General features: G+C 41.0%; 2 protein-coding genes across 2 annotated transcripts; one reads left to right on the plus strand and one right to left on the minus strand.

Annotated features, from left to right (window-relative positions):
* Nucleotides 1-204: 204 nt before the first annotated feature.
* LOC128697527 (large ribosomal subunit protein eL34) lies at nucleotides 205-15802 on the plus strand. The gene is made up of 4 exons (XM_053789293.2): nucleotides 205-277; nucleotides 425-493; nucleotides 7799-7996; nucleotides 15673-15802. Exons 2-4 carry the CDS (start codon nucleotides 432-434, stop codon nucleotides 15755-15757), a joined length of 345 nt encoding a protein of 114 aa, XP_053645268.1. The 5' UTR covers nucleotides 205-277; nucleotides 425-431; the 3' UTR covers nucleotides 15758-15802.
* Nucleotides 15803-17670: 1868 nt separating this feature from the next.
* LOC128697528 (ATPase inhibitor mai-2, mitochondrial) lies at nucleotides 17671-26150 on the minus strand. The gene is made up of 3 exons (XM_053789294.2): nucleotides 25994-26150; nucleotides 24786-24924; nucleotides 17671-17959 (listed from the first exon to the last, which is right to left on the minus strand). The coding sequence occupies exons 1-3, from the start codon at nucleotides 26071-26073 to the stop codon at nucleotides 17834-17836; spliced, it is 345 nt and encodes a 114-aa protein (XP_053645269.1). The 5' UTR covers nucleotides 26074-26150; the 3' UTR covers nucleotides 17671-17833.
* Nucleotides 26151-26872: the final 722 nt, after the last annotated feature.

Below are 26872 nucleotides of genomic sequence, written 5' to 3' on the forward strand. Positions count from 1 at the left end.
TGTGTGAAAATCATTTACAAAAAAGTGAGATATAATAGGAATAAGATAAAGTTATTTACATTAACATTAAATAAAGATTTACATTTTCAAATAATTGCGTGAAATATGATAATTAATGTCGCTGTATGACCCTTTCGTGTCGAATGCTTACCTTGATTATAATAATTACAATAAATGGTTGACAATGTGATGCCGTTGAAACAATGTACGTAATGTTTATGTTGATGGTCGTCACCATTACGCTCCTTCCCGCATCTCCACCATCATCAACAACAAGGTATCAAGAACGCTACGTTTATCTGCCGTCATCCGCCGTATACTGCTAGTATCTAGTCAAATGTGAATGATAAATTGTTCTTAAAATAGTAGTGATGTGTATTTAATGTGTAAGAATGCTGTGTAATGCCGGAATATTTATTTACAGGTAAAAAATGGTGAGGCTAACGTACCGTAGGAGGTTGTCCTACAACACTCCCAGTAACAGGAGAAAAATGTAAGTTTCGCTAAAGAATAAAAAGGCACAGTACCATGGCTGGAACAAAACACAAATAATCTCCACGTAGGAGATAAACTTTTGACGACGTTTCACTTCGGCTTTACAGTTAACTAGTAACTAATGTTCCAAGTCAGACCGAAACGTCATTAGTTTGTCTCCTACGTTCGGGTTATTTGTGCAAGTTTCACTATTACTTCTAGTGATTTTTATACTTACACAATTTATTTGTGTTAAACTGAATAATATGGTAACGAATAACACGAATTTACTATAAAACTTTTAATGTTATTGCCTAGGCTGTACACTTCGCATCCTTGTGATAAATTCTATATTGTAAATGGTATAAAATACCGGGAAGTTGAGCAGTAAGACACGTGCAACAGTTGACTTTGCTGAAACTTTCGCCTTCACAATAGTAGGCTTCTACACATTGTATACTTCACAAATTATTATTATAATTATTATAATCAAGGGGGAAGCGCTAAACCCGGAGGATTATACAGCGCCTGGGGGGGGGATGTGGAAAGCATTCAGGATTAATCCGGGGAACTGGAGCACAGATCCAATTCCCCAAGTCAAGAGCCCCTCACCAACATCAAGGAACCTTCCTTGAGGGGTATACTTCCCAAATTCAAATTCAAAGTTTATTCTCTATAAGGATTACAATGCTGAGTTTACAGAATTTGGTTATTGTGTGGTTTTCATGTAGTAAAATAATAATTACAGAGTGTACCACTAGAACACCTAGCATGGCTAGGCATTTCGGGCAGACTTAGTTTAATTCTTAATTTTAAAATATTACAAATTATGAGGTAAGTTGGTATTATGGCTAAGTGACTAAATTCTAATTTGTGAGTTTAGCAATGTGAATGCTTTTGTTTTGGCACAGTACATAGTTTCAGTATTGGAATATCACAGGATTCATTATTTTAAGATTGAGATTAATATTTCTGTTTATGGTCAAATGGGTGAGTGAGTATAAGTGTGAACCACCAGGTGGTATTCGTGTAGTTAGTTGATGGGGTGTATCAGGGAGATAAGATGTTTTCTAATGGTAGTTTTGAAGGTGATGAATGTGTCTGCAGTTCTAGAGTTCTCAGGTAGGGTGTTCCAGATTTTAGGGCCTTCGACATACATTGAATTTTTGTAAAGGTTTAGTCGGACACGGGGAATGTTGTAGAGATGTTTGTGTCTGGTGTTATGCCTGTGGGTTCTGTCACAACTATCAAGAAAGCGTTTTAGGTCAAGGTTGATATTGGAGTTTAAGGTCCTGTAGATGTAGATTGCACAGTAGTAAGTGTGGATGTACTGAACAGGGAGTAAGTTTAGATCTATGAAGAGGTGGGGGGGGGTGTTGCCAGGGATGGGATTTAGTGATTATTCTTACTGCAGCTTTTTGTTGGGTTATTATTGGCTTTAGGTGTGTTACTGCAGTTGATCCCCAAGCACAAATAGCATAGGTGAGGTATGGATAAATGAGTGGTATAGTGTGAGAAGGGCATTTTGCGGCATGTAGTATCGTATCTTGGAGAGGATCCCAACCGTTTTGGATACTTTTTTGGTTATGTGTTGGATATGGGTGCTGAAATTCAGGTTGTTGTCAAGGTATAGGCCTAGGAATTTGCCCTCATTATGTCTGGTAATTAGAGTGTTGTCTATCTTAATGTTAATTTGTGCATCCCCTGCTCTGCTACCAAACATAATATAGTAGGTTTTGTTAAGCGTAAGTTTATTGGCTGTCATCCAAGTCGATATTTTGATCAGCTCCTCGTTAACAATGGTGTTGAGGGTGGCAAGATTAGGGTGAGAGATGACATAAGTCGTGTCGTCAGCAAAGAGAATGGGTTTCAGGTGTTGGGATACGTTTGGAAGATCACTGATGTATATGAGGAAGAGCAGGGGACCAAGGACACTTCCCTGCGGAACTCCAGTATCAAGTGGCCGTGTTGTTGATGCTGTGTCTTTAACCCTTTGACTGTTTCAGGCCCCTCTCTGAAACTGTCATTCTATGTCGCTCAATTTTTTGAAAAAAAAAATTATTTTTTCTTATGAAATGATAGAGAATCTTTTCCCGATGGTAATGACACCAAAAGTTCGAAATTTGGTCGAAAACTCATGGAATTATGCTCCCGTGAAGTTAGCGGTCTCGGCGACATATGCGTATCGGCGATTTCGCCGACTTTGAGCCCTATTTTCAGCCAATTCCATTGTTCCAGTTGACCAAACTCATAGCTATTTCTTTAGAACTCCATTTTATCTATCAGCTGAGTACAAGAAACCTTCCATTTACTAATTTGGACTACCCAATATGGTGGTCAGAAATAGGCCAATTGGCCAATTTCACGCAAACTAAAAAAGGTGCAAATTTCAAAATAGGGTCCAGAATAAACAAGGTAGACATTCGTGGCACTAAAATAACATATGCACTGTTCATTAGTCACATCTCTAGGCCCCTCTTAAATTATTATTGCTTTCTATTTTGATTTTTTACTCATACAAAAAAATACAAAATTTACTGTTATGCAGACTACTGCATTATTGTAAAAATGGTATAAATAATATCAGTGCACTAGTGAAAGAATATTCGACTCCCCAGTTGACGTGTATTGGACGTGTGGCATGATTTATTTACTCCTGAACATTGGTAAAAATCGAACATTTCCGCTACTTTGAGCTCAGTTTCAAGGTCGTTTTCATCGTCAAAGTAATGAAAATCATCTCTATTTCTGTAATATGTTTTCCATTTTATCACCTAAGACCATGAAAACGCGAATACAATGATAAATATTATACGAAAATACACCTCAAAGTCGGCGTTTTATTCCAAAAAAACGATCAGTTTTTTTTTCTCATTACGCAATGTGTGCTGCAGGATTTTTTTTATGTGGTGCATACTGACCACACAGACCCATTCTCTCACATGTGGGCCTACCAGCTTTCTCCCGCTTGATTTGAAGCCGCTAGAATTATTGAGTATATATACGTCAGAAACATTGGCTCGCAAGACGTATTTATACGTCAAAAACAGTCAAAGGGTTAATGGTGACATACTGATACCTATTAGTAAGGTAAGATTTGAAATAAGCAAGCGCATGGCCTTTTATACCGTAATGGTCAAGTTTGTGGAGTAGGATGTCGTGGTCTTCTCTGTCAAAAGCTTTTCTTAGGTCAATAAAAATTCCTAGTGGATATTCCTTATTTTCCAATGCTGTGTAAAGCAGATCTAGCATTTTTATGATTGCATCATTAGTGCTTTTATTTTTCCTGAATCCAAATTGGCAGGGGTTGAGTATGTTTTGTGCCGTTATAAATGAATATAGTCTCCTGTGCATGAGTTTCTCAAAGATTTTGGATAGCAATGGTAAGTTTGATATTGGCTTATAGTTGTTTAAGTCTGTAGGGTCACCACCTTTATGTATTGGTGTAACCCTTGCCATCTTGAGTAGTTTTAGGAAGGTGCTAGTTTCTAGTGACGTTAAAAAGTAATGAAATAGCATGCGAAAGGACATATGCCGCTCGCTTGTACAGTAATGGTGGGACATGAGACAGATTCCCTGAGTTATTTTTAAGTGCCTTTATAATCTCGATGACTTCCATGGGCTCAGTTGGTGCAAGATAGAAGGAATTTGGGAAATTCCCATCTAGGTAGTCCCCTGCATGGGCATTGGTATGTGGGATTTTATTGGCGAGATTAGATCCTATGGTTGAGAAGAAGTCGTTTATTTTGTTAGCTGTGTCAGTGGGACGTAGTGGTGTTTCATTAGGTTTAGTTAGGACAATATTCTTGTTTTTTTTTTTTCAGTTTGTGGGTCCCTAGAATCTGAGAGTGTTTTCCAGGTCTTTTTTATATCTCCTCTAGTGCCTGTGAATCTACTGTAGTAGTATAGTTGTTTGGCTTTCTTTATTACTTTGGTGAGAACTGATAAATAATGTTTAAGAATATCTTTGTGTATTAAGCCCTGTCTATATTGCTTTTCATATTGGTGTTTCTTGTCAATGGATTTCAGAATGGTGCTGGTTAGCCATGGGCAACCAAGCCGTTTGTTTGTGATCTGTTTCGTTTTTATAGGACAATGTTTGTTGTATAGTCTAAGTAATTTGTTAAGAAAAATGTCTGTCCAGTCGTCAATACCATTGGCCTTGGAGAATTCTGTAGGCCAGTCAACAGTCTCTAGGTCAGCTGTGAACTTCCTTATTGAGGCCTCGTCATGGAGTCTAAATGAGACTTTGTTGTATTCAAGTGGTGGTTTACTAATGTTTGTCAGGAGGAAGGTAGGGTAGTGGTCTGTAATGCTATCTGTGATTATCCCTGATTTAAGGGGGGCTAGTATATTGGTCCATATGTACTCTATTATGGTTGCACTTGTCTCAGTGAGCCTGGTTGGTTTAGTTATTGTTGGTATGAGAAGTGTGTTGTTCATATTGTTGATGAAATCAGTTACAGGCTGATCATCTAGTAGGCCAAGGTTGATGTTGAAGTCTCAAGCTAAGAGAAGGTGGTGCTTATTCATTTGTCGGTTTGTTATTAGTGACTTTAATTTCTCACTGAAATTTGGGATGTTTGTGTGAGGTATCCGGTAAATGGCACTGATTGTTATAGGTGTCTTAAGGTTTTTTACAGTAAAATTGGGAAAAATGTATTCCCCATATTCATCACTAAAGCAAGTGGTGCTAATACAAGATAATTGGTTAGAGTAATAGATTGCAATACCACCCTCAACTTGGTTTGGTCTGCAGTTGTGAATTGCTGTGTATCCTGGTAGAGGGTAGATATCTATTGTGTCCTGCTTAAGCTAGGTCTCGGTAAGAATAATGCAGGAGAAGGGTGTCTTTAGTTATTCAAGGAGTGCCAGGAGGTCATCATAGTGTTTGCTTAAGGACCTGATGTTGTAGTTAAGTACTGATAGACTTTTAGCATTGTTTAGGATAGTGCTGGCTTGTGATGCTGTGTAATAAAGGCAGTTAGTTTCCAATAGGTTTTGATTGGGTGTCAGATTATGGAGGTTTAGATCAGGGTCAACGTGATCAATCATCTTCTAGGTTTAAATTATGGTTATTTATATCCTGAGTTGTGTGTTGAGTTCTAGTACGTGTACTGATATCTGTAGTGGTGGGAAGTTTGGACAAGTATATAGCTAGAGTATTTTGGTCATATAGAGTATAGTCACTAATACACATAATGAAGTTGATGTTGTCTATGTGTTGTGCTGGAATGAACTAAAGTACAGCTAGGTATAAACTAGTAATATAAAAATACAAATTAAAAATAGAACAAGACTCTCACTTGTAATTGCACTAAGGTCTAATATAATGACTTTTGTGGAGTCTGTTTTGAGCTAGAATGAGCTATAGTACAACTAGGTTTAATCTAATAATATAAAAATACAAATTAAAAATAGCACCAGTCTCTCACTAGTAATTGCACTATGGTCTAATATAATGAATTTGGTATTGACTATGTATTGAGCTAGAATGAGCTATAGTACAACTGAGTTTAATCTAATAATATAAAAAAGGCACAAGACTCTCAATTGTAATTGCACTAAGGTCTTATATAAGTTGTTTACAAGAATTAGAGTATAACTAGATTTAAATTGACAGGATAAAATACACAAGTTAAGGTAGCAAAAGAATAATAAAAAAAATTATAAAAATAAAAATGGCAATGACTTGGTTATAATATGCTAGTAAGATGGTAAACAGGATAATATAAAAGTTGTAGTTGAAAATACTAGTTTAAAAAAGTATAGAATAAAAATGGTCAATAAAAGAAGTTTACAATAAGTTTGGTCAATATAGTTTAAAGCAAAATTGGGCAATAATAGGGATTTTAGAATAAAATTGAGCAATTGAGTATTTCTTAAAGTGAGGTAAAATTATTGAGGACAAGTTATGGTTAGTTTATAATAGAATAAGATAGAACAGTGATGTGGTAACACAATTAAGACTATGAGGTAGAATGGTCGTTGAATACAACAATGACAATCAAAAGTAGTTGGGGTATTAGAAGCCTAGGTAATTTACACATGTTACTAGGTGTAATAATTTGTGCAACTGTGTAGGCGAAACTTTTCATGAATAAAGACATCCAACTGTTGCACATATTATTACTGATAAACTTCGTCATATTTTGTTGATGTGTAATAATTATACAAGTTTATCATATACCCCTCAAAGGTGTTAGTTTTATGCCAGTGAGGGATGCTTGATCCAAGGAATTGAACCTAACTTTTTTTTTTTTGTCTTGGTTTGAATCCAATTGCTTCCCATTCCTAATAGTTTGTATGACCCCTATGGGTTTATTGTGTCCACCTGATACGTAATAACACATCATTCAATATAAAGAATATTCATGGTTGTGAACATAAATAGGATAGGCGTGCAGTAATATCATTGTTTATTAGCAGAGTAGTTAATATTTTTATCCTCAGTGACCATAGAAGTACATTTGTCTCTTAGAACAGAAAAGTGATTTCTTACCATTGGATTTGCTCCTTTTATTAACTGTCCTCATTTGGATGTTTCTCCCTTTAATACCTACTGCTTCCCACTTGTTACTGGTGCCAGCCTGCTCCTCACTGCTAGTAACCTGTTTTTATTAACTCCAGTCATCTCACATTCATTGTTATACTTATCCACGTAAATTTTCAGTTTCTTGCTTTCCTCCTTGAGAAGTAAAACCACCTTCTAGTGTTACAGTGAACAACTCGATAACCAACAGACTTGTCTGTTGCTTCCAAATCAGTTGATCCAGCAAATTTTGTTCACAGTCTGTTAATGTACATAGAGGTGTATGTGTGGAGGGTTATGCCTTTGAGTTTCGAGAGTCTTTCTACTGCCGGTGCCCTACCATGGACCAGGCTCATCTGGTGCTATCCTGGTCAACCAGGCTGTTGCTGATGGCCTGCTGGCCCACACATCCATCACAGCCTGGTTGATCTGGTGCCTGGTGAAGATACTTGTCCAGTTTTATCTTGAGTATACCAGAAGGCAGTTTTGGGGGTTGGTACCCCAACTACCTGGTCTGTGACTAGGCCTCTTGGTGAATCAGGGCCTGATCATCCAGGCTGTTACTGTTGGCCATACATAAATCGACTTATGAACCACAACCCGGTGGTCAGGTACTAAGTGCCTGTCCAGCTTGTTCTTGAAAACAGCCAGGGTTCTGTTTGTAATCCCTCTTTATATCTGCTGGGAGGCAGTTGAACAGCTTTGCCCCCATATTTAAGACTTTACTCTCCTAAGTGTAATAGTATTACATTTATTTATCTTAATTTTTTACTTAACATTTTTCTTTTTTAGTGTGAAGACTCCTGGAGGTCGTCTTGTGTATCAGTATAAGAAAAAGCCTGGTAAGCCTCCTGCTTGTGGAAACTGTAAGATTAAGTTACCTGGTATTGTGGTTGCCAGACCTAATAAGCTTCATCGTTTATCAAAGCGCGTGAAGAGGGTAACTCGTGCATATGGAGGAAACCTGTGCCACAAGTGTGTCCGTGAGAGGTAAGTGAGGCAGTCTGTTATATAATTTTTTCATTGTAATTATACATTAGTATTGATTAACCCTTAAACCGTCCAAATGTAGATCTACGTTTGTACCGCAAATACTTCAAATGTAGATCTACTTTTTATTTTTCCTGCCTCCAAATTTGGCATGATTGGCCTGAGATGCCTGGTCAGTATAGAATGAGTCTTAACACTCTGTGTGTGTGCAGTATTAAAAAAATCTGGGACCACTTAGTACCTTGTGGGAGCACCAGTTCAATTGAGTGCCAGCTAGAGCAAATAGCATGGCAAACACCAGGGATTCACTGATGTCATGTCGTATTAACACCCCTTTTAAGAGGAAAGTGATGTTGACCCAGAGTTTAGTGGCTTTGAGATGGATGTGTCCACAAGTGGTAGAGAAAATATCAAAAACCTCGATAATAACCCATGTGCAACATTTGTGCAACATCCTTTCGTATCTTATACCACTGGTAGTGTCTTAAAGTTCTCGCACATCGTTCATGGGGAGCAGATTGTCACACTCCACCATAGTCTTGTCCAAGCTAGATTACAGTGACCAAGTCTATTCTGCGGCCTCTCCCGCAACTCTAAGATCCCATTCATCGCCAAAGCCTTCATCTGTTCCTTGGTGCCTCTCTTTCATCCCCTGTTGAAAGCCTCTATGCAGAGGCAAATGTTCCTTCCCTGGCTGATCGTCGTGATGCTCATTGTCTTCGTTATTTTGTTTGCACTCATGATCTTGGTGTTCCTTCCACATATAGATTAGTCTCGGACATTAGTAGGAACCCACTGTTTGTTCGATGCCCCTGCCTACTCCGACCGTTTTCTCTTCGCATTCACTCACTCTGGTCTCCAGTTAATCCCCCTTGTACGTTCATTTAGCGTCTGGTTTTTTCCCTTCCCCCCTGGGAAGTTCCGACAGTTAATGTCTGCCCCCGCCCCCCCAGTACCGTGCGCCAAAGCTTTCTTACCTCCGCCTGCTACTCACTCTTGCTCGAGCACTTCCGGTCATGTGCTCATGCCATTGCTGTGTATACAGATGGTTCTGAATCTGCTGATGGTGTGGGGTTCACGGCAGTTTTCCCTTATGACGTTGTCCGAGGCCACTTGATGGACTCGTCTAGTGTTTTTACAGTAGCATTGTATGCCATCGTCATAGTGCTTCTTCGTATTAGATGTATGTCTCCTTTGCGCTCATGATCATTTTGGATTCCCTCAGTGCCATTAAATAATTCGACTCCCCTCATCCTTTAGTCCTTCGTATTCAACAATGGTTGCGCCGTGTTGCTAGCAAGAATAAAGATGTCGTTTTCTGCTGGGTCCCTGGTCACGATGTGCAGGGCAATGAGTAGGCAGATGCTGCTGCGCGGTCAGCGGTGCATGATCTGGTTTCTTATAAGGGTATTCCGTACAGGGACTATTTTCCAGTCATCTCTGCCCATCTCCGCTGCTGTTGGCAACAACAGTGATCGGGCATACACCGTAACAAATTCCACTCGATTAACCCTTTCAGGGTCGCCAGGCCTTCTCCGAGACTTGTTCTCAGGGTCACCCAAATTTCAAAAAAAAAAAAAAAAATTCTTACAAAAAGATAGAGAATCTTTTCCCAATCATAATGACACGAAAAGTATGAAATTTGATGGAAAACTTAGGGATTTATGCTCTCGTGAAGTTAGCGGTCTCGACGATGTTTATGCATCAGCGATTTTGCCTACTTTGAGCTCTATTTTTGGCCAATTCCAGTGTACTAGTCGACAAAATCATAACTATTTCGCTAGAACTCCATTTTTTCTTATCGAATGAGTACAACAAACCACCCATGTACCGATTTCAACTATCCAATAAAGTGGTCAGAATTTAGCAATTTTGCCAATTTCACACAAACTTCAAAAGATGCCAATTTCTGAATAGGGTCCAGAATAAACAAGAAAGACATTCCTGGCACTAAAATAACAAGTTCTCTGTTCGTTAGTCACATCCCCAGGCCCCTCTTGTATTTCTTTGGCTTTCCACTTTGTTTTTATTCTTACAAAAAATAGAAGATTTACTGTTATGCAGACTGCTGCATTAGTGTAGAAATGGTATAAATAATATCAGCGCACTTGTGAAAGAATATTAGACTCGCCAGTTGACGTGTATTGGACACTGGCATAATTTGTTTACTTTTGAACTTTGGTAAAAATCGAATATTTCTGCTACTTTGAGCTCAATTTCAAGGTACTTTTCATTGTAAAACCAGTCAAAATCATCTCAATTTCTGTAATATGTCTTCCATTCTATAAAGTGAGACCAGGAAAACTAGAATACAACAATAAATACCATACGAAAATGCAGTGCAAAGTCGCTGTTTTAATCCAAAAACACGGTCAAAGTTTTTTTTTTTTCTCATTATGCACTGTGCTGCAGGATTTTTTTTTATACTGCGCACACTGATCACATAGACCCATTCTGTCATATGTAGGCCTACTAGCTTTCGCTCACTAGATTTGAGGGCGCTAGAGTTTATGTAGACAGCCTGTACTGTCTGCACAGACAGCCCATGCTGTCTGCCAGCTTAGTTCATATTTCGCGCCACTCAAGTGCTGCCACCTATAGGCCTTGCCACTTCAGTATGCCCAGACTTGCCTCGCTCTCACTCACACAGCGGCCTGGCATCAAGACACAAGGCCTCCCAGCTCTCTCTCGTGGCATGGCCCTGCCCGGGCCATGGGCACAAACACACAAGCCTGTGTAACCCACCACTACTTAACAATAAAGTAAGAAGCCTCCGAAGAAGTATATCATTAACACCGCTCTACAGTCTACCAAAATCACCATCATTATAAATGGTGGCAGCGGTGGGATACTGTAGCGTGGGGTCACTGTGACGCCACTCACATTTCTCGGAGAATTTCGATAAATTTCGGCTGGATCCTGCTTGTACCTGTGTCTGGATGCTCAAACGTGCAGACACGACATCAGGATAACTCGTTGAGAGACGGATGCTTCTTGTGTAGGGTGATGAAATGAAGGTGACTTCATACCTCTCCCTCTCTCTCCAGGCAAACACAAAAAAAAAACTGCACTGGCTGGAGATACGTAGGCGCTGAGTAGTAGTAGACACTATGATGAGTCACGAGCTGCTGTAGACGCTGAACTTTGCTGGCTTAGGGGCTAAGCCAACTGGGTTCCCACGTGGCTAAGCCAGGTAGAACTTCTTGGAGGAAACTGGGAAGAACACAACACACATGGACGGCGAGAAGGACGTCTTTGCCTAGCAGATAAGGCTGTATAGAGGGCTGGTGTGTTTACACGCTGATTAGGGTATAAACCAACCCGAGAGCTGCCTCGTGGTCACTCGTGGAGCCACACGAAGCCAACACACTAACGACCTCACCTCTACTTCTTGTAGCTGAGAAGGGCGTAGGGACGCTGTAGGAGGCAGGAGAATGGTGCTGGAGAGTGTTGAATCTGGAGCAAAGATCCTGCATTATGCCATTTATAAACTCAGACCCATTGTCTGACAGAAGGACACGTGGGCAAGTATGACGAAGAACAACATGCTCACGGAAAGCACTAGCGACCGTTTCAGCGGTTTTATCAGGAATGGGTACTAATTCACTGTACCGCGTCAAGTTATCTACCATTACCACCAATATCAATGGGGTTGTTTGGTAGCTGTAGAGCGGGTAGTTAAATGATATACTTCTTCGGAGGCTTCTTACTTTATTGTTAAGTAGTGGTGGGTTACACAGGCTTGTGTGTTTGTGCCCATGGCCCGGGCAGGGCCATGCCACGAGAGAGAGCTGGGAGTTACTTGTGTCTTGATGCCCAGACTTGCCTCGCTCTCACTCACACAGCGGCCTGGCATCAAGACACAAGGCCTCCCAGCGCTCTCTCGTGGCATGGCCCTGCCCGGGCCATGGGCACAAACACACAAGCCTGTGTAACCCACCACTACTTAACAATAAAGTAAGAAGCCTCCGAAGAAGTATATCATTAACACCGCTCTACAGTCTACCAAAATCACCATCATTATAAATGGGGACAGCGGTGCTTGCAGCAGTTGTGTTTGCCCCGCGAGGAAGGAAGAGGTATGAAGTCATCTTCACTTCATCACCCTACACAAGAAGCATCCGTCTCTCAACGAGTTATCCTGATGTCGTGTCTGCACGTTTGAGCATCCAGACACAGGTACAAGCAGGATCCAGCCGAAATTTATCGAAATTCTCCGAGAAATGTGAGTGGCGTCACAGTGACCCCACGCTACAGCGTCCCAGTGACCCCACGCTGTTTCTCAAGTCACGTGTTCAGCGTCACTTGTATGTTGCTGTTGTTGTTGTTCAGCTCAGCACAGCTGTTTCAGCAAGCCAGAGGTGAGTTTTGTGGTGATTTCTGCGTCCAGTGTGAGCTTCTCCACGTGTTTGTGGGTGGGGGAGGAGAGGAGAGGAAGTGGCTGTTCCTCACCTTGCCCATGCCCGCCCTGCCATACACACGCACGCTCCTCGCCGCTAGCCTACCATACACCACTCACCACTGCCCACTCCCTCTGCTGTGTTTTCTGCTGTTTTTCGTATGAATTCATTGCCAGTGCTGTGTATCCGAGTGCCCGAGGCCACTCGAAGCTACGTGGATTACGACACCACGTTGGGTGTGGCCGATGTCACGTAGACCTACAAAGCCACGTGAGTTACCAGATGTCCCAAGGCCTCATACTGTGGTCTGCTGCCCGCATCACATCGACGCCACCCACGATGCTGCCCGACTTCATGACGTCACGATGTCTGCTGACGTCACCTCGCGATGTCTGCCTGACGTCACCTCACGATGTCTGCCTGACGTCACCTCGAGATGTCTGTTGACGTCACTGCTGCTGACGTCACCTTGCGACATCACGCCTGACATCACATGATGTCACATCGAGTGTTCTAGTAATTATTTCAGTATTGAGAGAAGATATATGTCGTGTGTTAATTAATTCCTCTTAGTCAGTGTTCTCACATTTTAGTATATGTCTTAGTGTCAGTTTTGTGCACAGAAAAGCATCATTTGCTAGTTAAGCCATGTTGTACCGTATGTACAGCGGTGTGTTTTTCAAGTTTCGTGTGTCCAGTGAGGTCTGGCCCAGCCAGACCCTTGAGTTGTACCACTAAGTCACCCGTGACCAGTGTGTTTGACAGCTGATTACTCAGCCCTGAGCGTATGAGCCCTCTTGTACAGAAAGCTTTTATGCTCGTCGCTCGTGTTGTTCTGCAGAATCGTACCTGCTACGATTCCCATCGAGATTTGTTTCACTTCACCTCCAGACCTTCAGAGTGCAGTTATATGTAGAGAAACAAGTCTGGGGACGCTTAGACTAACCTCTGCTATAACTCCAACTGTCGAGAGATGATACTCGTCAAGCCGCAGCCAGGCCTGTCGGCAGGCGCTGTGTCAGCCTCGTGTCACAAGCTTCAGTGAGCAGCCTGCACAAAGAAGATGTCACTTTGACTGCTAGCTCTCTCACTGCAGTCTGGTGTATGATGTTACGACTCCCAGATGTTTCGCCCAGTCATCTCTGCCACGACTCGCTCCACAACTCGCTCCACGCTCGCCGGCAGTGACAGCCCAGCGACAGTACCAGTCGAGAAGTGTCCTCCTGAGTCGCTTGTCAGAAGTCCTGCCCAGTTGCCGAGTTTTGTCGACGCCTCACTCGAGGGCACCAGCATGTCGTGCCCTAGGTTGAGTGAAAACCTGCAGCGACTCCTACGATGTCTGCTTCACCGTTCCAGAGGAGACCGTACCCTGTTACGTCACAGCTCAGCCGCAGCGATGTCTCCCGTGTTGCAGTATCTGTCCAGACGCAGGAAGGCGTGCAGTGATACACTTCGATGCTCACTGCCTTTGACCATGATGTTTAGCACACCCCACATGTTTTTTTCTTCCCTCCCTGTAGGAAGTTTTTTTTTTTCCATGTCCATATGTATATATATGTTTTTATTTTGTGTTCTGTGCCCTGTTCCAACGAGAGAGAGACCGAGTTTCTTTTACTACCAGTATTGTCGCGTCGGGACGACGCGCGGTAGGTGGCCGAGCGTATGTAGACAGCCTGTACTGTCTGCACAGACAGCCCATGCTGTCTGCCAGCTTAGTTCATATTTCGCGCCACTCAAGTGCTGCCACCTATAGGCCTTGCCACTTCAGTATGCCCAGACTTGCCTCGCTCTCACTCACACAGCGGCCTGGCATCAAGACACAAGGCCTCCCAGCTCTCTCTCGTGGCATGGCCCTGCCCGGGCCATGGGCACAAACACACAAGCCTGTGTAACCCACCACTACTTAACAATAAAGTAAGAAGCCTCCGAAGAAGTATATCATTAACACCGCTCTACAGTCTACCAAAATCACCATCATTATATTTAGGCGTACTAGTACGTCAAAAACCCTGGTGCGTAAGCTGTACTAGTATGGCCGAAACCCTGAAAGGATTAAACCGCTTTTAGGTTTGTGGCCATCTTCCTACCACCGTTGCCCTTCTCGGGAAACTGTGCTTTCCCGGTTCTGCATTGATCATACACACCTTACCCATGGGTATCTCATGGATAGATGCCCTGTTCCTCTCTGTGAGGCTTGTCAGGTCCCTATTTCAGTTCTTCACTTCCTTGTCGATTGCCCAATCTACCAGTGAGCTCGCAGGATTTACCTCCAATGCTGCTTCCGACCTGCCACTCTTACTTTATCTTCTCTACTTACAGATGACCCCACATTTGACTCCCAAGCACCTTTTGACTTTTTGTCAGCAACTGCTTTATTATACGAACTTCGAGACATGACACTTAGCGTCCCTTTTCTTCCCTCACCTCTGATCCCCTTGCCACCTAGCTGATTATAACCTCCGCACTACATACTGCCCAGCAGCACTGTATAACCCTTGTCGGTTTAGCGCTTCGTCTGATTATAATTAATTCAATTGAGCCATTGTTCATTATATTCAGTGTTTTTACCATTTTTCCACTTATCACCATCTTCATACAACAGTTGCATAAGGGATGACTTAACACTGTATTTTAAGGTAAGCATTGTGTGTACTGTGTATTTATTTTACTTTATCTTTTATTATTTTTCATGCCTAGCTTTTGAGCATCTAATATGTGGTGTTAACACATTATCAGGTGTTGTAGATTCATTCAAAAATAAAAATAGGCTCTTTTTTTCACCCATTGGCAATTTTCACTTGTTTGGGGGTCACAAACCTTTGAGTCCTAAGAACGGTGCCCTCTTGTATATTGTTTACCTACCTAAAGTGGGGAACACTTCTCCAAGGAGCAAAACATGAGATGATGAATCTACTGCTGTATGACCCTTGTGGGTTTAGCACTTAGTTCTCCTTGATTGATTGAATCTCTTGTGCAAGTGTTCTGCCTTACTCCTGTGGAATTTTGTCACTCATTACTTGCAGTAAGTGTCACATCAGGCAGGTTGTGATGGTTTTACAGGCAGGTTGTGATGGTTTTATAGGCCTACTTGCAGGAAATGGCTAGTTGATCAAACATTCAACAAGGTAATCAGTTCCTCAGACCATGCTTCAAGGGTAGAAGAATTTTCAAAACCAGTCAGGGGTATATTTTCTTTAAACTTATGAATATCTTATGAATGTATAAAATGCAAAAATCCTAATTTTTAAATACTGACTTTCTCTATTCTATTTTCAGGGTTGTGCGAGCATTCTTGATTGAGGAACAGAAGATTGTGGTAAAGGTCTTAAAAGCTCAGAAAGCTGCAGCCAAGGCTAAATAAACATTTGTGACGTAAAAAAAATAAAATCTCATGAAATAAAAACAATTTACTTTTTTCCTTGTCCTATTTAGAGGTAATACGAATTTTACGTGGGACTCGAGTTTTGACATAAATAGGAAAAGGCAGTTTGTAGACTAACCTGTTGCACTAACCCATAATCAGTCCAGTATGACCCATGCAGGTTTAGTGCATAGGTATAAAACCTATGCAGTTTAAAAACTGTAGTGTAAAGCACCCTTCTGGCAAGACAGTGATGGAGTGAATGATGGTGAAAGTTTTTCTTTTTCGGGCCACCCTGCCTTGGTGGGAATCGGCCAGTGTGATAATACAATAAAAAATATAAAGTATAAAACCTGCATCAATGAATCTCCCTTGGGTCTGGCATGGAAAGTCCCAACAGCAAATGGTATATAGAAAACCAATGCACAGTGGTGGTTCCATTATTATATTTATAACCAACTGCTAAACCCATAAGGGTCATAGTTCTGGGTGGTGACTCCAGAATTTATATATAGAAGCAGGAGTGGGGAACTTGAAGATGCATTCTTTATGGGGAAAGGGATGTTGGACATTGGAGAGTCCTGAGCCTATCTTGGGTGCCATCCCTATATGAAACTTCAAACCCTACAAGGCTTTATAAAGAAAGTACAAGGAATTGGAATTACCCTCACTCTCCTTGGATCAAATCCAACCTTCCATTAACTAGGTGTTCTTACAACCTCTACAGGTTTAGAATTTGATCATAAGAACATCCAAATTCAAAGTTTCTGCTCTGAAGCTGTTATATTTATAGGGCCCTTAAGTGAAATACCTTGTCAGCAACAGGAGCCCTAATGTCAAGTTGGATATATGCCAGAGGTGGGGCCATAAGTGAGGAAGACAAAGAAGGCAGTAGAGTGGTAACAATGTCAAAAGTAAATTCTGCATGCCCACTGGTAGACAGGACAGTAACAAAAAATGGCAAACTGGAACGTGGCAGTTTAGTGGCACTGGGCGCCTCTCCATAAAGATACCATGAGAGATACAAAGATGGGAGAGTGTGGTCTAAACACTACATTGATAAGATGACCAGAAACCTGAACACAGCTTGATAGAATATATAACTTATGAATCAACTCAGACCATCAGTGCCAATGGTTGCAAAGGTGGTTAAAGATTACAATGCTTTGACAGCCTGCAAAGCACTAAAGCAGTCAAACGACCACAAATGTTGAAGTAGGCATGGATGCAATACATATAATTGCAATGAGAATTGCATACAGTTCAACTGAAAATGCTTGCCAGGTGTAATAAATACTTTGCGCAACATTGTCCGGGGAACACTGCTGCAAACCTAACATCGTCAAAGGACTTAGACCCGTTAGTGTAACCTGCATCAACATGAGAATGAGATTGTTAGCAGTTAAGGGAAGGGGAGCGAGAAGAAACTAGGGATTTGATTATTATTATAATAAAAAAAAGCGCTAAGCCACAAGGGCTATACAGCAACTAGCGATTTGAGCTATTGAGCATGGCAGTGAGGAAGAACAAAACTAATTGTTGGAACCTCCCAAATACAAGAGGATAGCTCCAATTTCTTGGATCAAGAGCTCTTAATTGGCATCAGGATGCCCCTTTGAATGGAGGCACTATGATTCCTATGAATTTTGGCGTTACCCTGAAAAAATAAACATTTCAGTGTTTAAATTATCATTCTCATTGCTTAGTAGTTTTCCTTGGGTTCCTTGATAGTCCCTCCTGAGGGAAGAGAATCCTTTCATTTCCCCTGGTGTAGTGCTCCCCCATGAATGTAATAATTATAATCATAGTTGCCTACAGTGCATGAACACTAATAGTGGGACTTTTATGAATTATATGAATCTATACTAGCACTGCATGATATGAAATAAAATCAAAAAGGAATATTAAAAAAATTTTATTTTAATATTTTATTTAATATTTACATCAATGTACTAATTTAACTTTGTAAACAAAAGAACTTAAGTTAATTGCACATTGCTAATCAAATTAAATTAATGCTTATCTTATGACGAAGCATAATGCATGGGAGCATTTAGTGTGCCATAACCTTAAAATTTACTTCAGCAGTTTCAAACGTTCTTCATGCCTTTCAATTGCATCTTCATGAGCCTTTATCTGCGATTTGTGAAACTCTACTTCCTGTTTCAGCCCCTTCCTCATCTTTTCTAGTTGCTCTTGTTGCTGCAAGAAAAATATTTCCAATTTTTAATTTCAGAAGATTATTATTCATTGAAATATAAGGTACAAATCAGATTTTGTGTTGAGGGATTGAGTACTGTAAAAGAAATAGCAGAATAAGTCAGACAAGCTGTAATTTCTTTACACAAGTTAGTAATACTTCCACAAATTACATATATGCTTTCTATCAACACACCGGTATCCCACCAAGGCAGGGTGGCCCAAAAAGAAAAACGAAAGTTTCTTTTAAATTTAGTAATTTATACGGGAGAAGGAGTTACTAGCCCCTTGCTCCCGGCATTTTAGTCGCCTCTTACAACAAGCATGGCTTACGGAGGAAGAATTCTGTTCCACTTCCCCATGGAGATAAGAGGAAATAAACAAGAACAAGAACTAGAAAGAAAATAGAAGAATACCTAGAGGGGTGTGTATATATATGCTTGTACATGTATGTGTAGTGTGACCTAAGTGCAAGTAGAAGTAACAAGACATACCTGAAATCTTGCATGTTTATGAGAGACAAAAGACACCAGCAATCCTACCATCATGTAAAGCAATTACAGGTTTTCGTTGTACACTCACCTGGCAGGACGGTAGTACCTCCCTGGGCGGTTGCTATTTACCAACCTACTACCTAGGAAATTATATATATATATATTTTTTTTTTTTCAACAAGTCGGCCGTCTCCCACTGAGGCAGGGTGACCCAAAAAAAAAGAAAGAAAATCCCCAAAAAGAAAATACTTTCATCATCATTCAACACTTTCACCACACTCACACATTATCACTGTTTTTGCAGAGGTGCTCAGAAATACAACAGTTTAGAAGCATACACATATAAAGATACACAACATATCCCTCCAAACTGCCAATATCCCAAACCCCTCCTTTAAAGTGCAGGCATTGTACTTCCCATTTCCAGAACTCAAGTCTGACTATATGAAAATAACCAGTTTCCCTGAATCCCTTCACTAAATATTACCCTGCTCGCACTCCAACAGATCGTCAGGTCCCAAGTACCATTCGTCTCCATTCACTCCTATCTAACACGCTCATGCACGCTTGCTGGAAGTCCAAGCCCCTTGCCCACAAAACCTCCTTTACCCCCTCTCTCCAACTCTTTCGAGGACGACCCCTACCCCGCCTTCCTTCCCCTATAGATTTATATGCTTTCCATGTCATTCTAGTTTGATCCATTCTCTCTAAATGACCAAACCACCTCAACAACCTCTCTTCTGCCCTCTGATTAATACTTTTATTAACTCCACACCTTTTCCTAATTTCCACACTCCGAATTTTCTGCATAATATTTACACCACACATTGCCCTTAAACAGGACATCTCCACTGCCTCCAACAGTCTCCTCGCTGCTGCATTTACCACCCAAGCTTCACACCCATATAAGAGTGCTGGTACTACTATACTTTCATACATTCCCTTCTTTGCCTCCATAGATAACGTTTTTTGACTCCACATATACCTCAATGCACCACTCGACTTTTTTCCTTCATCAATTCTATGATTAACCTCATCCTTCATAAATCCATCCACCAACACGTCAACTCCCAAGTATCTGAAAACATTCACTTCTTCCATACTACTCCTCCCCAATTTGATATCCAATTTTTCTTTACCTAAATCATTTGATACCCTCATCACCTTACTCTTTTCTATGTTCACTTTCAACTTTCTACCTTTGCACACATTCCCAAACTCATCCACTAACCTTTGCAATTTTTCTTTAGAATCTCCCATAAGCACAGTATCATCAGCAAAAAGTAACTGTCAATTCCCATTTTGAATTTGATTCCCCAAAATTTAATCCCACCCCTCTCCCGAACACCCTAGCATTTACTTCCTTTACAACCCCATCTATAAATATATTAAACAACCTTGGTGACATTACACATCCCTGTCTAAGACCTACTTTTACTGGGAAGTAGTCTCCCTCTCTTCTACACACCCTAACCTGAGCCTCACTATCCTCATAAAAACTCTTTACAGCATTTAATAACTTACCACCTATGCTTTATATAAGCCAAACAAAATGCTGCCTATAATTTTTTTTATTTTTGCTTTAAGTATAAAAAGCTAAGAGAATAATTCACAGTAATACCATCACTATTTAAGCTACAAATATTACAGAGGTTTAATATAACCTCAAAGTGGGTGACAGTGGGCAAGTCATATCCTCCCTGTAGCCGCAGAATCGTCCCATGACAATTCCTTGTGGAAAGACCTATATTAAAGCTATACAGCTTGTTGCTGGTTTGTAGGGTCAACTGATCCTAGAACCTCCCAAAGTCATGCTGATATACTGTATGTACTAGGTCACTATGGGATACAAAACAGGCATAAAGTTTCACTAAGGTAGAGGGCAGGAGTTTACCTGGAGAGAGTTTCGGGGGTCAACGCCCCCGCGGCCCGGTCTGTGACCAGGCCTCCTGGTGGATCAGCGCCTGATCAATCAGGCTCTTGCTGCTGGCTGCACGCAAACCAACGTACGAGCCACAGCCCGGCTGATCAGGAACTGACTTTAGGTGCTTGTCCAGTGCCAGCTTGAAGACTGCCAGGGGTCTGTTGGTAATCCCCCTTATGTGTGCTGGGAGGCAGTTGAACAGTCTCGGGCCCCTGACACTTATTGTATGGTCTCTTAACGTGCTAGTGACACCCCTGCTTTTCATTGGGGGGATGGTGCATCGTCTGCCAAGTCTTTTGCTTTCGTAGTGAGTGATTTTCGTGTGCAAGTTTGGTACTAGTCCCTCTAGGATTTTCCAGGTGTATATAATCATGTATCTCTCCCTCCTGCGTTCCAGGGAATACAGGTTTAGAAACCTCAAGCGCTCCCAGTAATTGAGGTGTTTTATCTCCGTTATGCGCGCCGTGAAAGTTCTCTGTACATTTTCTAGGTCGGCAATTTCACCTGCCTTGAAAGGTGCTGTTAAGAGTGCAGCAATATTCCAGTCTAGATAGCACAAGTGACCTGAAGAGTGTCATCCTGGGCTTGGCCTCCCTAGTTTTGAAGGTTCTCATTATCCATCCTGTCATTTTTCTAGCAGATGCGATTGATACAATGTTATGGTCCTTGAAGGTGAGATCCTCCGACATAATCACTCCCAGGTCTTTGACGTTGGTGTTTCGCTCTATTTTGTGGCCAGAATTTGTTTTGTACTCTGATGAAGATTTAATTTCCTCATGTTTACCATATCTGAGTAATTGAAATTTCTCATCGTTGAACTTCATATTGTTTTCTGCAGCCCACTGAAAGATTTGGTTGATGTCTGCCTGGAGCCTTGCAGTGTCTGCAATGGAAGACACTGTCATGCAGATTCGGGTGTCATCTGCAAAGGAAGACACGGTGCTGTGGCTGACATCCTTGTCTATGTCGGATATGAGGATGAGGAACAAGATGGGAGCTAGTACTGTGCCTTGTGGAACAGAGCTTTTCACCGTAGCTGCCTCGGACTTTACTCTGTTGATGACTACTCTCTGTGTTCTGTTAGTGAGGAAATTATAGATCCATCGACCGACTTTTCCTGTTATTCCTTTAGCGTGCATTTTGTGTGCTATTACACTATGGTCACACTTGTCGAAGGCTTTTGCAAAGTCTGTATATATTACATCTGCATTCTTTTTGTCTTCTAGTGCATTTAGGACCTTGTCGTAGTGATCCAGTAGTTGAGACAGACAGGAGCGACCTGTTCTAAACCCATGTTGCCCTGGGTTGTGTAACTGATGGGTTTCTAGATGGGTGGTGATCTTGCTTCTTAGGACCCTTTCAAAGATTTTTATGATATGGGATGTTAGTGCTATTGGTCTGTAGTTCTTTGCTGTTGCTTTACTGCCCCCTTTGTGGAGTGGGGCTATGTCTGTTGTTTTTAGTAACTGAGGGACGACCCCCGTGTCCATGCTCCCTCTCCATAGGATGGAAAAGGCTCGTGATAGGGGCTTCTTGCAGTTCTTGATGAACACAGAGTTCCATGAGTCTGGCCCTGGGGCAGAGTGCATGGGCATGTCATTTATCGCCTGTTCGAAGTCATTTGGCGTCAGGATAACATCGGATAGGCTTGTGTTAATCAAATTTTGTGGCTCTCTCATAAAAAATTCATTTTGATCTTCGACTCTCAGTCTGGTTAGCGGCTTGCTAAAAACTGAGTCATGTTGGGACTTGAGTAGCTCACTCATTTCCTTGCTGTCATCTGTGTAGGACCCATCTTGTTTAAGTAGGGGCCCAATACTGGACGTTGTTCTCGATTTTGATTTGGCATAGGAGAAGAAATACTTTGGGTTTCTTTCGATTTCATTTATGGCTTTTAGTTCTTCCCGCGATTCCTGACTCCTAAAGGATTCTTTTAGCTTAAGTTCGATGCTTGCTATTTCTCTGACCAGTGTCTCCCTGCGCATTTCAGATATATTGACCTCTTTTAGCCGCTCTGTTATTCTTTTCCGTCGCCTGTAAAGGGAGCACCTGTCTCTTTCTATTTTACATATACTCCTCCTTTTTCTTAGAGGAATAAGCCTTGTGCATACATCGAGTGCCACCGAGTTAATCTGTTCTAGGCATAAGTTTGGGTCTGTGTTGCTTAGTATATCTTCCCAGCTTATATCGGTTAGGACTTGGTTTACTTGGTCCCACTTTATGTTTTTGTTATTGAAGTTGAATTTGGTGAATGCTCCCTCGTGACTAGTCTCATTTTGTCGGTCTGGGGCTCCACGCATACATGTCTGAACCTCAATTATGTTGTGATCTGAGTATATTGTTTTTGATATGGTGACATTTCTTATCAGATCATCATTGTTAGTGAAGATGAGGTCTAGTGTATTCTCCAGTCTAGTAGGCTCTATTATTTGCTGGTTTAAATTGAATTTTGTGCAGAGATTTAAAAGCTCGTGTGAGTGTGAGTTTTCATCAGAGCTGCCTCCTGGTGTTATTACTGCAACAATATTATTTGCTATATTCCTCCATTTTAGGTGCCTTAAGTTGAAGTCCCCCAGGAGCAAGATGTTGGGTGCAGGAGCTGGAAGATTTTCCAGACAGTGGTCAATTTTTAACAGCTGTTCCTGGAATTGCTGGGATGTTGCATCCGGAGGCTTGTAGACTACCACAATGACTAGGTTTTGGTTCTCGACCTTTACTGCTAAAACTTCCACTACATCATTTGAGGCATTAAGCAGTTCTGTGCAAACAAGTGACTCTGCAATGTACAGGCCAACCCCCCCCCTTTTGCCTGTTCACTCTGTCACATCTGTATAGGTTGTAACCTGGGATCCATATTTCGTTGTCCAAGTGATCCTTTATGTGGGTCTCAGTGAAAGCCGCGAACATTGCCTTTGCCTCTGCAAGCAGTCCACGGATGAAAGGTATTTTGTCGTTTGTTGCTGGCTTTAGACCCTGTATATTTGCAAAGAAGAATGTTATCGGACTGGTGGTATTGTTGGTACTGGGGGGGGATTTTTTTTCCGGCATTAGTATCTGTATCTGTTGGTTTGGAGTGGAGGCCATCGACTGTGGTTCCACTCCAGGAATGACTGGATTTGGTGCTAAACTTTGCCCCACTACTGCATGTAAACTAGATGAGCAATGAGAATTATGTAACATGCCACAATGGACGTAAGTGGACACTCGGTAGCTAGACAATACAAATCCCCATTGATGATCACAATTTTTTCCCCACTCCTTAGATCCATCAGTAGTGACCCCTGACCTTTGTAATAATGACCAATTCATTATCAAGGAAATCTGCCAGACATTACTTAAGTTCAGTACTTGAAGGCATCCCATAGACTATTGATAAAAGATGTGCCAGTGGTATTATCCCTGGAGGAGGAGAATTCAGCCTCCTGATTGCACAATAATCTACAACTTAGGTCAGATTGTATCCAAACCCTTTTAAAAGAACATCAGGAGCCTTGTTTGACCAGTATAGGTATCTCCTATGAAGACTAATATAAAGTGCATTAAAGGGAATGCACTAAAAGATGACGGCAGCAGCTTGCCTTAAACTACATATGCTCTAAATGGGAGACATTCAGAATATTTTGGTGCTACATCCCAAAGGTAGTAAACTGGATACAGAAAGCATTAGTATATTATTAACATGCAATGTGGATGCATATTACATGATAATCTACTGTACAAATATATATTTAAGTGCCAAAAGTACAGCCATTTTGACTGCTTCACCTGGAAAACCCCACATTAAAATGTGGTCAGGGACCATCCCATGAATGTCACCTTAAGGTAACAGGTAGGTAAACAACCACCCAGACAAGCACTGTAGTGCCATCCTGTCAAGCCTCTTCTTTGTCTGATGACATTTAAGATGGCACATAAATCTTACAACCTTCAGTTACATTCAGTATATACTTTATTTCCTTTCCATGTTAGGAGGCCTAGTATGAGTCCAAGCCCCAGTGCCACTGATCCAAGAACCATTAGCAGATAATAGTACCCATAAAACATCACACAACAAAAGTTTTTACTTTCAATGTAATACAACAGATAATGTAATTTTTGTATTTTAATACCCAAAAGGGAGCACTTACAAAGCATTCCTTAGTTTTTTTACATTTTCTGTTAAGGTTCACGTAATTTTTATTCTGTTAGTGGCCTTTCTGTCCTATTTTCCTAGAAATTCTGAACCTTGAAATCATGGGATAAGGGATAACAATTGTCCTCAACAATACCCTATGGGAAAAATTCTTTGTGCAGAAAGCCCTTAGTTTATCAAGAATCCCCTAGCCTTGATACATGAAAAGCTACTGTATTAACATACAGGTTCAGTACCCATTTTTATATACAATACTATATATTAACATCCGAATCTCACCAATTTACGAAAATACTGATCCTCTTGAGCGTGCTCCCTCTTGCCGAAAGCACCACCAGCATCCCTAATGGATCCCCCAGTGCCACCTCCATGGCCAGCACCCGATCCAGGGTCACCTTTTGACATGCTTCTTGCGTACCTGAAAAATTAGTAGACAGATTAACCTACTGTTAACAGCCATAACAAATATGCTATACCCATGTAAAGGTTAGGAAGCTAATGGCTTTAGGCATCCCCTAGTCAAAGCCGCTTACACTACACTCTTATCTTCACCCCATCCAATTATGCTGCTTAAAATAAGAATGCTGAAGTTTAAAGAGAGAAGTAAATAAATGAAAGCAAACAGCATTAATAAGCTAATCACTATATTACAGTAGGAAGCACTAAATCCATAGGGAAAGTGTCTAGGGGAAATACGAAGCAATCAGGTTTAATCCAAGGAAAGGGAGGATAAACTCAATTCCTTGAAGCAAGAGCCCTTACTAGCATCAAGGAACCTCGTTGAAGGGAACTAACAGGTTAAGCACCGTAGTAGTGGAAAGGAACATAGAATGACAACAGTTAAGAAAATTTTAAGGAATTTCAGTTTACTTCAAATACGAGATATAACAGGAGGGGCAACCGCCCCCCTTCCCTCAGGGGAGGTTTTATGATACTGGTAACGGGCTCCTGATCCAAGGAACTGGATCTGCCCTCCCATGTATCGAACTTGAATGCCTCCCGTTACCTCACCCTTTCTAAGTCCTGTATAACCCCTATGGGTTTAACGCGACCCTATGATTATAATGACAGGACAACCCAGGTGCTTACACATCTTAATACTTTGAAAAAAGTTGCATTTTCGTGTGCCTAAAACCACATCTTATCAAGGTTGCCATTGACAAAGATTAAGCTGCATCTATGTTGTCACTCAATAGTTGCAGCCTTAACTTAAAAGCTTACTGCTACGTACTTCATATTTTTCTGTAATACCTTAGACCTTCACGGGTCTTTAATGAGTACATGTCAGTGCTGGATAAAGAAGATTTTGGTTTTAAGTACATTTATGAGTCGTAGCCGGTTTGTCGAGTGCAAGATCTGCCAGTCATGTCTCCTGAAGCAGGAAATATCAATTATTAAGGCACAAAAAATTGGCAATAATAAGTTAAGTAAATGGAGCAGGTGATGGAGGGTTTATATGTGCAATAAGAGAAGTGTAAGTAACTTACAATGAGAGAGGAGGACGGAGACGCAGGAGCGAGGAAGGTCTCAGCGCCATAGTTGCTTCAAGAAAAACAAATGTTGTCATCCGTCGCTGCTGCTGTAACTTCTTACATGTATAGCCCTTGTGGCTTAGCGCTTCTTTTTGATTATAATAATAATAATGTAACTTCTTACATGGAAAACTTTATAGTTATTCTAAATATTTCTTGAAGACTAAACTAGAACCCAAAATTACTTTGAACTAATTAGTTTGTCTTTATTTAGGCTTTGGATATGTAACATAATTTTTTTTTTTTCAGTGTTCTTGGGGGCGCATATTACATGCATATAAAATGTATATTATACATATATTTATATGTACAGTAGTAAAGCTAGATTTAAAGCTTCAGAAATATCTTATGTGAATGCTAAGTGTAGCAACAATAAGTTCTCTGAAGATTAGATTATAATATACACTAATAATTCTGAGTAACAAAGTTGTCTATTTTAAGCAGTTAAGTTAATATGAAGGAATAACCTCTGATTGGATTCAGGTGTAAAACATTTGAGAGGATTAATCTAAATCGTCTCATGCAGACTTAACAATTTCTGTCTTTCTGGTTGTATGGTTTCATCCATGGAAATTAATATGTTTATTATTCACCACAAACCCACCCATCCTGCGGGTGGTAGTCATTAGAGGCACATAATGGGTCCAGAGACTGAGCTCAAAAGTTCTGATAGCTAAACAGGTTACAGTATGAGAGTAAGACACATGTGCAACATCTGGGTATCTTTATTGTAGACGTTTCGCCATCCAGTGGCTTTATCAATACAAATTCTAGGACATAACTTGAAGACAGTAGAACTATGTACAGAAGATGAGGTAATCAGTCCCTCAACCT

Source organism: Cherax quadricarinatus, chromosome 44 (assembly GCF_038502225.1).
Source record: "Cherax quadricarinatus isolate ZL_2023a chromosome 44, ASM3850222v1, whole genome shotgun sequence".
Lineage (NCBI taxonomy): Eukaryota > Metazoa > Arthropoda > Malacostraca > Decapoda > Parastacidae > Cherax > Cherax quadricarinatus.